Below are 11,653 nucleotides of genomic sequence, written 5' to 3' on the forward strand. Positions count from 1 at the left end.
CCCCAATACCTACATCAGAGGCATCAGTTTCAACTTCAAATGTCTCATGAAAATTTGGGAGGGCCAAGACTGGAGTAGTGGACATAGCAAGCTTGAGCTGATCAAAAGCCTGTTGAGCAGCTGAGGTCCAGACAAACTGATTCTTTTGGAGCAATTGGGTCAGTGGTTTGGCAATTAACCCATAGTTTTTCACAAATCATCTGTATAACCAGTGAGCCCAAGAAAACCTCGAAGTTCAGTTACAGAGGTGGGAGAGGGCCATTGGAGCATAGCCACTGTCTTACTTGGGTCAGTAGCTACTCCCTTCCTGAGAGATGATATGTCCTAAATACTCAATCTGGTGCTGTGCAAAAGAACACTTACTCAGCTTCATGTACAGATTATGCTCCCTCAACTTGTCCAACACTTGTTGCAGATGAGAGAGATGAGTGTCAAGAGAAGGGTTGTAAATCAGAATGTCATCTAGGAAGATCATCACAAATTTCCTCAGAAATGGAGAGAGAATATTATTCATAACACATTGAAAGGTTGCAGGAGCATTGGTTAGCCCAAATGGCAGCACCTTGAAATGATAGAGGCCATGATGAGTTTTAAAAGCAGTCTTGTACTCATCTTCGGGTTTCATCCTGACTTGATGATATCCAGACTTCATGTCCAGTTTGGTGAAGTATTTACTGCCAGCCAACTCTTCCAATATCTCCTCAATGATAGGCATAGGAAAATCTATTTTTAATAGTTAAAGCATTCAATCTCCTGAAATCTACACAAAATCTCCAACTGCCATCCTTTTTTTGAATTAATAACACAGGAGATGCAAATGGACTAGTGCTGGGAACAATTAGCCCACCGGCCAACATTTCTTGAACTTGCCTCTTAATTTCATCTTTGTGTTGGGGTGAATATCTGTAAGGCTTGGAGTTCACTGGGACAGCCCCTGGAACTAGAGGGATAGTGTGATCATATACTCTTGGAGGAGGAAGAGTTTTTGGGTCAGAAAACACATCTGGGTATTTGCTGAGCAACTTCTGAATTTCAGGATTGGGTGTAGAGGACTGGTCCTCTATATCTTTTGTAACCAGCACACAAGCCCAAATGTCATTGCCTTTTGACAATTTGAGTAACTGCTTGGCAGAGAGGGATTGGACACTCTGAATAGGTGATGTGATTCCTTGAAGTGTCACCAACTGACCCTTATGCAGAAACTCCAATGTCTTATGTTGCCAGTGACATGTCATGGGGCTATGCAAGGCTAGCCAGTCATAGCCTAGAATAGCATCAAAGGCTCCTAACTGCAAAACTCTCATATCAGATTGAATGGTGTAACCCTCACACCACCAAGTAAGCTGAGGAACATAAGCATCTGAAATCATGATGTCCCCATTAGCCACTGTAACTTGTTTAGGGGTTGTTGGAACAGGTGTGATGCCTACCCTGGCTAAAAATTCTGAACTCACAAAACTATGACTACTGCCACTGTCCACTAGTGTGAGCATCACCTGATTCTTGACCAGTGCTTTTACTTTCAAAGCCTCACCAGTATCTGTACCAGAAATGGCATTCAGTGACAGTTGCCCAAAATCAGAAGAGATTGAATCCTCCATAGCCAGTTGAGTTAAGATGTCCTCAGATAAAGGCATGTCTAAATCATTCACTACCAAAGCATTGGCCTGAGCTTTAGGTTTCTTTGTGCAAACTGTAGCGTGAGCAGGACTATAGGGTTCACCACACTGAAAACATAAGTTGTTGGCCTTCCTGTAATTCATCACTTGTCTTTCCTTCCACAAAGAAGAGCCCGAGCTAGAGGATTTGGCATCGCCTTTGGACTGGAAGGCATTACTCTTGCTAGAATTCTGAAATTTACTGGACTTAAGCTTACCCTGATCTAGTAACTGTTGCTGAATTCTTGCTAGCATAGTGGCCCTCTGCATAGTATCAGGAACTTGAGAAAGGACAGCTGCACTGATTTCAGGAAGTAAGCCCTTGATAAACTGAGCGACAAAAAACATTTCTCCCAGATGGCGATTGTGCATAGTCAGTTGATATTGGAACCCCTCAAAAGCAGTGATGTAGTCATCAACAGTAGTTGTTTGGTGCAGATCAAACAAACCACTCAGAGCTTCCCTATAGTCAGTAGCCCCAAACTTCTGCTCAACAGCCTCTATAAAATCACTCCAAGAATCCAAGCCATGCTCAAGTTTATACACTTGCACCCATTTAGCAGCCCTATCATCCATGTGCAATGCAGCAGTAGTAGTCCAGAAAGGTTCAGGAATGTTACACAAGGTGAAGTAGTCGACACATTTATCCTTCCAAATCGTAGGATCCGACCCATCAAAACAAGGAAATGATAATTTAGGTAACACCGCTCGAATTGGACTATCGCCATCAGAGGAATGCCGGGAAGCACCATTGGGGGAAGGGCGACCAGGAAAACGAGAAGTACCTGCCGCGAAGCGTCGATGTGGAGGAGAAGGAGGTTCAGACACTGGGCTGGATGGACGTGGAGGATGCAGAGTCAAATTAGCCACAGCCTGACCAGTCACTTCGATCTGCTGACTCAAGGTGCGTTGATCCAACAGTAATTGCTCAACAATCTTGGTGGAGGTCTCAAATTGGGCAGCCATCTGTTGCTGATTGGTGGAGAGATTACCGACCTGAGCAAACAGAAGGTCCAGATGTTCCATTAGGTGCTCATAGCGCGAATCCTCTGTCGCTGCGCGCTCATCCATCTTAGCGAGCACGAACTGAGTCTGCACCGAAGGCTTAGGTGGCGCCGTGGTGACTACACCAGAAACAGCGAACGCGACTCGGCTTGAGGAAACCCGAGAGGTGCGACACGCGACACTATGCCGCCGGAATGCAGTAGTCACTCGCCGGATCCATGAACCACGACGAAATGTTCGCTCCGGCGCCTGACGAGACAGCGAGAGCACCCGATCCCCGAACTAGAACCTAAGCAGCGCGTGCGTGAGCCGGCTACTTGTGTAGAGCTGGCTACAGCAATACGAAAACAGAGAGACATCTTTACGCCATCGCCGTCCTGACAGATGGAGGAGCGGCGGGTCTCTACTCAACCTTGCAGCCGGCTGCGCCAGTTTTGACATGGAACAGCGGTACATGACGGCACTTGCTTTGATAGTTTTTTTGTTGGTTTTTTTCCTAGGATGTGGTGGTGTGACGTCGTGTTGGATTTTCGCTCGGTTTTCCTTAATTAACTAAGCATTATATGGTTTGACCTTGTTTCCCTTAATATGAGGCACCTTCTTTTTATATAACATGGCAGTGCTCCTACCTTAATTTCAAAAAAAAAACAAATACGTACAAAACATGCGCGATCCAAAAACAAGGCAGTGCTTCTTCTATCTTCCTTTTTAGGTCAAGCTTTATTTACTAATCAGTTCACCATTAAATGTTTGTAAATGCTGATATGGACAAAAATGCTTTGCGTTTGGTTTTTTTCCATTTTGAATTAGTTTGGAGCAGGGAGACCCGAGCAGTCGATTTTTTTAGTTTTTTTTATAAATTTATTTTTTCGCCCAAATATGATATTAAAATACACAAGTAAAATATAGAAAAGAAAAAAAAACCAAGATTATCTTCTCCCCATCTCCTCGGGGCTCTCCGGCCCTCTCTGTACTTTGGACAGCTCTGTCTGTCCCGGGGCCGAGCGGCGGGCAGCGCCAGGCAATGCAATGAAGAAGATATGCTCGGCGTTGGCCTTGGCGTGCGGCTCCTAGTGGCTGCTACCCCTGCGCCGCCGCTTCCAGCGCCACCAGGCAAGGCCCCTCTTCCACTCACCTCCTCTCTCCGCCGCCGCTCCTCCAGCTGGTGGTTTTCCAACGTCAACGCTCGTGGAAGAGACAGCGCCACCGCGAGCACGAGCAGCAGGGCGGCGAGGAGGAAGTGGTGGTCCGACCCCGAGCCCAACCAACAAGAGTACGGCTACTCGTCTCTGGAGGAGGAGGACGGTTACGAGGACGAGGATGAGGCGTTCCCCGGCTTCGGCGGTGCCGCGGAGCTGTTCGGCGAGCCATGGTTCTCCAAGGTGTGCTACTTACGAGATTTCAGTTTCTAGCTGTCGCCTGCTTGAATCTTGACAGATCCGTGCGTTCCTTCTGGTTTAGTACATGCAACTAGTGAGGCTACCTGCAAGCAAATCAAATCATCGTCCTTTTTTGAGGAATTAAATTATCAGAAGCATCTATATATTTCTTTCCCCTGGTAGAACGAGATCAAATCGTTACTTATAATTCTGTTATTGGAACTCATCAACAGACAACTAGTCATGCTACAATCAATTAACCCACCTTCGGCATCAACTTCTGCCCCTGCTTGTTACATGTCGTCCGTAACTAAGCATGCATGAGATTTCAGTACTGCAGTCGATCAATCAATCATCATGCTTCATTTTTGTAAAAGTGAACTGATGAATGCCCTACTTTGCTATGCTGAATGCCTAGGTCTTTAAGACATACGGGTTCCTGCTACCGGTGATGCTGGTGTCAATGCTTGTTGCAACGGGGCCCAAGGCCTTCCTTATGGCCATGGCAATCCCGCTTGGCCAGTCAGCCATATCATTTCTCCTCGACGCCATATGGGGAAGGAGAAGAAGCAACCGCGATGACAGGTGGAGGGGGCCATTCGAAGAAGAAGATGATGAGGAAGAAGAAGATTACCCAGAGGATGCCGCCGACTTTGCAACAGGTGGTCGAGGCAACAGATACAGCAGAAGCAGCAGCTATTATGAGGGGAGAGGGAGGAGGAGGAAGCAGGACAACTACCAGTCATGGGTTTCTAATGATTTTACTGATGCTGAAAACAGCACCAAGGGCAGCAGTGGTGAAGATGGCGAAGGCAACAAAAGCAGTGACAACTTTGGAGGATGGGATGAACTACTGAATGACGATAACGTTGCCACCCAGGAGAAGAGGAGGAGGAGGAGGAGCTCATTCTCAGATGGCAATACTGATTACAGCAAGAGACCGCGACCTGCAGTGACTGAGGAGGAGGACATGGATGCTGCTGCTGCCAGCAGGGGAGCAGGACAGGGACTAGGAGCTCCCCCAGCAAGGATGAGAATGAGACGACAACGAGGAATGCCAAGAACGACGGGACTCGGCAGTACCAGGTACAAGCAGGCACCAATCTTGATGCGCTTGTTGGTGGCAGTCTTCCCGTTCCTGGGGTCATGGTTCAGGCTACTCTAACATAGTAACACAGGTAGTGATTGGTTGTGCGGCATTGTGGCAGCTCTATACGTATCTTGTGTTATAGTTTGTGGTGGCTAGCTCATTCATGAATTCAGAGAAAGAATAGTACAGGTGACCCTGGCAGAAAAGGAAGCATTATGACCGTGAAATTTCCTTCATCTCATGTACAGGCAGTTGCAGAATTTTGGTCAGAAGGAACACATGATTCAGCCGCAGGCAGCAGCCAAATGAAACCATGGAACAGAAAGAAGAAGCAGCGTGGAGAAGATCAACCAATTCAGGCAGTGTACCTGCAACATCAGCTCTATCTATGGCTGCATTCTTCATTGAAAAAAATGCAGCCAGGGGGATCTGATAAAATATATGTGGTTGCAGTGAATATGAACTGGTAGGAGCAAAGCGAGCAATCTATGTTTAGATGTAACGCTGTTACTCTTGTGCAATGCTTTCTGTGTAGTTAGTGATTGGCTGAGGAATGGAAATGGTGGGAGGGTATTCATTCTGAACGACAGAAAATTGGAGGGAGGGGGATGAAACTGAAACATTTTCCCCTCTCTTGGTTGCTGTGGGTGCATTCCTTGATCTGTATGTATCCTACAAGTTGGCAGATGAGAATGAGATCACTGCTATTGTTGACTGCAGGCCATATATGCTTGATGAGCATGCTTAGTCAGAATCAGTGCTCGTTCTTGTTACAGCAGACGAGGCTGGAGATGATTAAGATCTATTCATGTGGATGCTTCCTTTACCTTTCGGATATTTGGAGTTCATTATCAATGATGCAGTTGCAGAGTTGTTAATTAGCATAGTACATATGCAGTCCCTTGTCGCAATTCCATTTGGCGCTACATCCCTACATGTGAATTGACCAAGATACACGCATGCATTACTAATCAGTGTAAAAAAAAGAGAGAGAGAGCTCTGATCTGCTATCAAACGATAACACTGCACTGCAGCTTAATTGTCTTATCTGATATGTGCTCATCGACCGATTGATTGTCTCCTAACAACGAATCGAACCACCCTTGCCAAACGCAAGATGCGACATCATCAAGTGTCGTGAAATTGCTTTCTTTTACATTATGTAAGGTAATATGTATCGATGTATGTATGTATGAATGAATATATGTATGCATGTATGTATGTAACGAATAGAACAGAAGAGAAAAGAAAAAGGAAGGAAATGTACAAACCTATATCTAGCTTGAGGAGCATGGAGGGAAAGAAAGAATTAACACAGAAAAGAATGCAGCGCAGCGGGGGAGAAAGAATTTTTCTTTTGTCAGGCAGGCTTCTTCAACTGTTGTTACTAGCATCACATTATTCGAACCAGGGTCTTGGCAGAGCAGCTTCGCATGATCCTGGACGCTACCAAGTTCAGGAAGGCATCATCACCATTCCACACTAGGAGGCGCAAACAAAAAGGGCAGCAGCAATGCGGTTAGGTTATAGGCACGACGGCATCTAGGTTCTTCTGCAGCAGCCAGCCAGTAGGGTAGTGGAGCTGGGGAGGCTCCAAGTCGAAATTCCAGACCATGACCCGACTGCAGTTGTCCGCGAGGCCTTCCATTTGAGTCTCATCCTCCACGAGCTTCTCGATGAATCGTGACTCCTGCAATGCCACAGTATGCATCAGGCCATCAGTGTATAGAAGACTTCTTCATGCGCTTTAACAAGGCATCTTTATGTACACTAGTTTTTTATTCCAGACCTGCGTACAATTCATTGCTGCAAACTACAATGATGAAATGGTCCTGTGATACTTACTACTTTCTATCAGCACTGGAGTATGGTAAAATGGTTACATTTGGTTTGTGGTTTATTTTGATAGGTTGTATCTCACGATCAATAGTTCACTGAACCTAGTTTGATAGTTCGTCTTTATATTAAAGCTCCATTCAACAAAGATACTCAAACTATAGCATGATCTGCTGGATTAGACTTGGGCAAATAACATCAACACAGTGGATTGGATTCTATCAGGAAAACCACTATATAGTTGTTTGCTTTGTTTTTTCTTTTTCTGAAAATAATATAACTGAAATCACCTGCAAGCCACCTCTGCCACCTGAATGGAGTATAATAGACTCTAAAGTGGGGCTGTTCCATCTCTGGGGATCCCAAAGTATAGTGCTGTTGAAAGCAAACCCAGAGAAACCAATTGGAAACCGACGAGGTACACCCCTTCTCTGATTTGTATGCCATCCAGTGACTTGATTACCCCTACAAAGGGGCCCTTCTAAAACCACCCTATACCTGGCCCCAACATGTATTGCTACTGGCCATGTACCAAATCGCCTGCAGAATATAGCACAAAATCATGAGGGAACATTCTCGTTGTCACTAGAAGAGGAAAAATGCTCATAGAAAGTGGTAACAGTGAGTATTACCGTGTATCAAATAACATATATTTGCATATAAAAATTCAACAAGATACATCCCCCCTCTCCCACGCAACACCACCACATCATCAGGTGGTTTGATGACATAATCCAGGACTGAGCAGGTGACAGCTCATTTAGCGTTCTCATCACAAGATGACAATTGTTAAAACTATATATGGAGTAGGAGTTTGTAGTCTCCTTTCGTGCCAGAAACTCAAGGAAACATTATTACTCTGTACTCTAATGCAGGTGGTTGCTGGACACCTATTATAATTTTCAGTTACAATTGGACAAGGATGTTCTACATTACAATTTACATCTTCACACCAAAACACAGTTAGCTCAATGACTAAAGAAGTGATATGCTTTGTAGGATAATATCTCAAAAGCATCTAAAGTAATCATCAAGCAAGCTTTTATTTAGTGCAAAGAAGATGATAAAGCTCTGTTTCCTACTAAAATTCTGAGGAAAAAAAAACGCTTTAGTATGGTGGGGCAGTATATAAACTATAGCTCTAGCAAGCACCAGAGCACACGGAAAATAAAATTAAAGTTAGTGGAAAGGAATACTTGGTAAAAGTGGAACAAAAAAGCCAAAAAGGAAGGATTGGATCCCTGCATCAAGGTCCTAGGTCCACCTAAATGCATCTCCATTCATACCAATACACTGCATATCTTTAGGTTCAAGAAAAGTGTCTTTTTAGCAGAGTTGATTGTATCATTAAAGTAACTACTAACTAGTATGCACGAGCATATGGTTTACAGAACAGGCAGTTAAAGATTTTAGAACATCAACAGGCAATATACATCACAAAAGGAAAGCATAAGCAAGAAAGCAATAAATTCAAAACATTTTGATGACTATTGTATATCAGTAAACCATGCATAACCAAACTATGTTCAGATCATCCATCATTCTAAAACTCATCCATGATTTTTTGATAAACAGAAGTATTATAAATTCCTGTACCATAAAGAAAGTGTCAGCACAGAAGTTTCACCTGATTTTCCGCATCTCTTCAAATAAATCAACCGAGTATGCTCGCTCCTCATCAGCAAAATGGACTATACCATCTAAGCGGTGCTTCTTTATATGAAAAATTGCATTGTTCTTTTGGCAAACAATAATCTTTCTTATGTTCGTGGTGTTCCGGTTGCAGATGAGATGTCTGTACAGAACCCCAGAAGACCTCAGGATCTCCGCTGTTTCACGGGACTGATATGGCCACTCCGCCACAATCCACAGAAGAGGAGGTGGCACATTTTTTAACACATGTGCCAGACGATTCAAGTAATACGCCTGGTGTGGGCGAACAGAAGTTGCTGTCACAATTATCAGCTGCTTCCTCACAACAAAGTCAGAGTCATTAACAGAAGGTACGATATGAGAGGCTTCAATGAAGTCCACCTCATCATCCAACATCGCAGGAACTGGAGGACTCTCATCAACCTGTTGTTCTTCGACTGCTTCGGTCTCTACCGCAAACGGTTCCAACTTTGTACTCTTAAGTTCCAGCATTTGTCTGTCAACCACATCTCCGTCAAACGGAAGCATCTCATTTTCAGAGTCTATCTTATCCGATAAATCAACAGAGAAGGGTGGTGTGAATCCAATGAAAATTCCCACCAAGAAGCACACAAGCAGATGGACCATGGGCCTCCTCCAGTTCACCCCTTTGGACTTCGGCCTCTCCAAGGACCGAGCGTGCCTGTGAGACGACAAAGCTGCCCACAAAGACTTGAGGCTGCTTGACATCAGGATAGGGTCCAGAGAGGCCACCGACGTCAACAGCCCCCTCATCGCGACGTAGGAATGCGAGTACGCCAGCTTGGGGGACGGCGAGGGGTCGAATTCCGACCAGTCCTTCACTGACCCCGCCGACCCCTCCCGCGGCATTGCGCCGGCATTCCTTCGGGCCATTGCAGGAGCTCAGCACCAGCGTCAAGCATGTAAAGCACCGAGTCCAGCTGCGCACCTAACGTGGAGTAAAATTACCGAAAATTACCAGCTATTAGCACTCCACGACGCAGCACATGAATCCAGAACAAAATGGACGGGTCGGAGCATCCTCCCCGGAAGGAAGATTTCAAATTCCGCAGAAGAAAAACGAACTATCGATTCAAGCGAGGTAGGGGCTTCCTCACCGACAAAAAGGAGAAGCGAACGACCCCAAGGCGCCGGCGGATCTTTACTCCGCGGCCGCCCAAGGGAGACGGCGACGGAAGGACGAGAGATGGGGTCGATGGCGCGAGGACGCCTGATCCGGGTGGCGGCGCGCCCGCCGACGCGGAGGGGATTGGGACTAGAATCCCAGCCCGGGGACCCGTTCGCGTGCCGGATCACCTCATGAGGCAATTCCCTATGGCTACGCTTCCCTGTTCTTGCGTCCGCCTCGGAATTCGCCCCTGGAGGTAGGGGTTGGTGAGGTAGAGAGCGAGAGAGGGTAGATAGAGAAGAGGGAAGAGTTGGAGAGGAGGATATGGCGGCCCGGTCGCCGTCGGGAAGGTTAGGAAGACGAGAGCCCCCGTTGCATTTAAACCCCTGATATCCCGGTATTTTAGGATGCCCATCATTGATAGCCATACCTCCCTCCAATAGGGTGGACAGTGCTTGTGGCGCGAGTTCAATGCGGTATGGCCAAGGAAAAGACTTGAGTACTCTTGATCTCTTCGGAACAAATTTCCTTTTGAGAAAAGTCGCTAATTCTTTCAAAAAAAAAGAAAAGTCGCTAAGTTTATTACATACATATGCTATGGTTATTATATGTTTACATTTCTAGTACATGTTTACATTGAATTTTTTGTATAATATATATGCTTTACGCTATTGATTATATTAAATCATCATCGTAATGTATGGTGAAGATTTAAGACTTTTCTTTAGTGCTATCAATATGATGAAGAAAGAATATATTATTTTAGAAGTTACAAGAGAACTGAGCTGAGCACAAGTTCTATGTGCAACGGACGGAACTGCGGCATAAGTTGTATATGTAACGGTACTGCGAAGGCATCCTTATATAAAATGAAAATTCCATGACTCTTATTTACATCAGTAAAAGCATTGTGTCCATCCTTGTTGCTGCAAAAATGGATGATAGGGAAACTAAAACTATCTAGACGATTAAGCCATCCTATGATGTGTATAGATGAAAATGAAGTATCTCATCATCGTTTTCTCCTAATTAGAAGGTATATTTAGTCATCTGCTAAATGCAAAGTGCAAATTTTGTTAACCTTAAACGCATATTTCTTCAAAATGTATTAAAGACATTAAATCTGACTAGATACAATGTATATCTCAGTACACTAAATGGGTAGGGGATTCTCATTGAGAGCATATTATTCAAACATTTATTCCTCTTTGTAATTCGCAATTATGTATTTGTAATCAAAAAAATATATATTCATTATGAGCTTGTTCACACTCGTTTGCAACATCCTACTATATATTAGTACATGACAAGATGGAAAAGCTTTCCTCTCTCCATCCATGTGAGATATGCCAATATACAATATACCACCTTTCTTTGAGCACCTAAAGATCTGTTCACATGGCAACCACCATCTATCCATGTCATGTGCTGCACGCATCCAATGCGGGAATCTTAAAGATACCCGAATTGGTGTCCCTCTCGCCGGACCCAAAAACCTTGCTTTAAGTGCGTTCTAAGAAATAACCGAAAAGCTTCGCGGCAAAGTCTTTATATAATCTAATCTCCCGCGAATAAACTTAACCGCAGGGGGCTTTGTCTGAAAACAGCGTAAGCTTCAAACCACCAGAGAGGCAGACGGTGGAGTCGCGAGGACTCGAGGAGGCCACGAGCGACGCGCCACCCGCCGCCGGCTCGCGACGTGGCGTGCATCGGAGCCGCCGCCGTGCCGATCGGACGGCGCGTGTCGCACCTGGTAGCCCCCACGAGGAGCTGACACCTGAGGCCGGCGGCGGCCAGCTGGCGGACGCGGATGGGGCCGCGGCGGCTGGCCATGTCTGCTCGGTTTGACGCGTGCTCATCGGCGGCAGGGTTTTTTTTTCCGACCGGTCTGGTGAAACCGCCG

At 45.4% G+C, this 11,653-nt stretch overlaps 2 protein-coding genes across 2 annotated transcripts; one reads left to right on the plus strand and one right to left on the minus strand.

Annotated features, from left to right (window-relative positions):
- Positions 1–3,622: 3,622 nt before the first annotated feature.
- LOC120675235 lies at positions 3,623–6,086 on the plus strand. The gene is made up of 2 exons (XM_039956349.1): positions 3,623–4,045; positions 4,461–6,086. Exons 1-2 carry the CDS (start codon positions 3,704–3,706, stop codon positions 5,205–5,207), a joined length of 1,089 nt encoding a protein of 362 aa, XP_039812283.1. The 5' UTR covers positions 3,623–3,703; the 3' UTR covers positions 5,208–6,086.
- A 179-nt stretch (positions 6,087–6,265) lies between these two features.
- Positions 6,266–10,098, minus strand: LOC120675234 (probable beta-1,4-xylosyltransferase IRX9L). The gene is made up of 4 exons (XM_039956348.1): positions 9,740–10,098; positions 8,596–9,570; positions 7,259–7,508; positions 6,266–6,822 (listed from the first exon to the last, which is right to left on the minus strand). The coding sequence occupies exons 2-4, from the start codon at positions 9,513–9,515 to the stop codon at positions 6,652–6,654; spliced, it is 1,341 nt and encodes a 446-aa protein (XP_039812282.1). The 5' UTR covers positions 9,516–9,570; positions 9,740–10,098; the 3' UTR covers positions 6,266–6,651.
- Between the last annotated feature and the right edge of the window lie 1,555 nt (positions 10,099–11,653).

Source organism: Panicum virgatum, chromosome 5N (assembly GCF_016808335.1).
Source record: "Panicum virgatum strain AP13 chromosome 5N, P.virgatum_v5, whole genome shotgun sequence".
NCBI lineage: Eukaryota > Viridiplantae > Streptophyta > Magnoliopsida > Poales > Poaceae > Panicum > Panicum virgatum.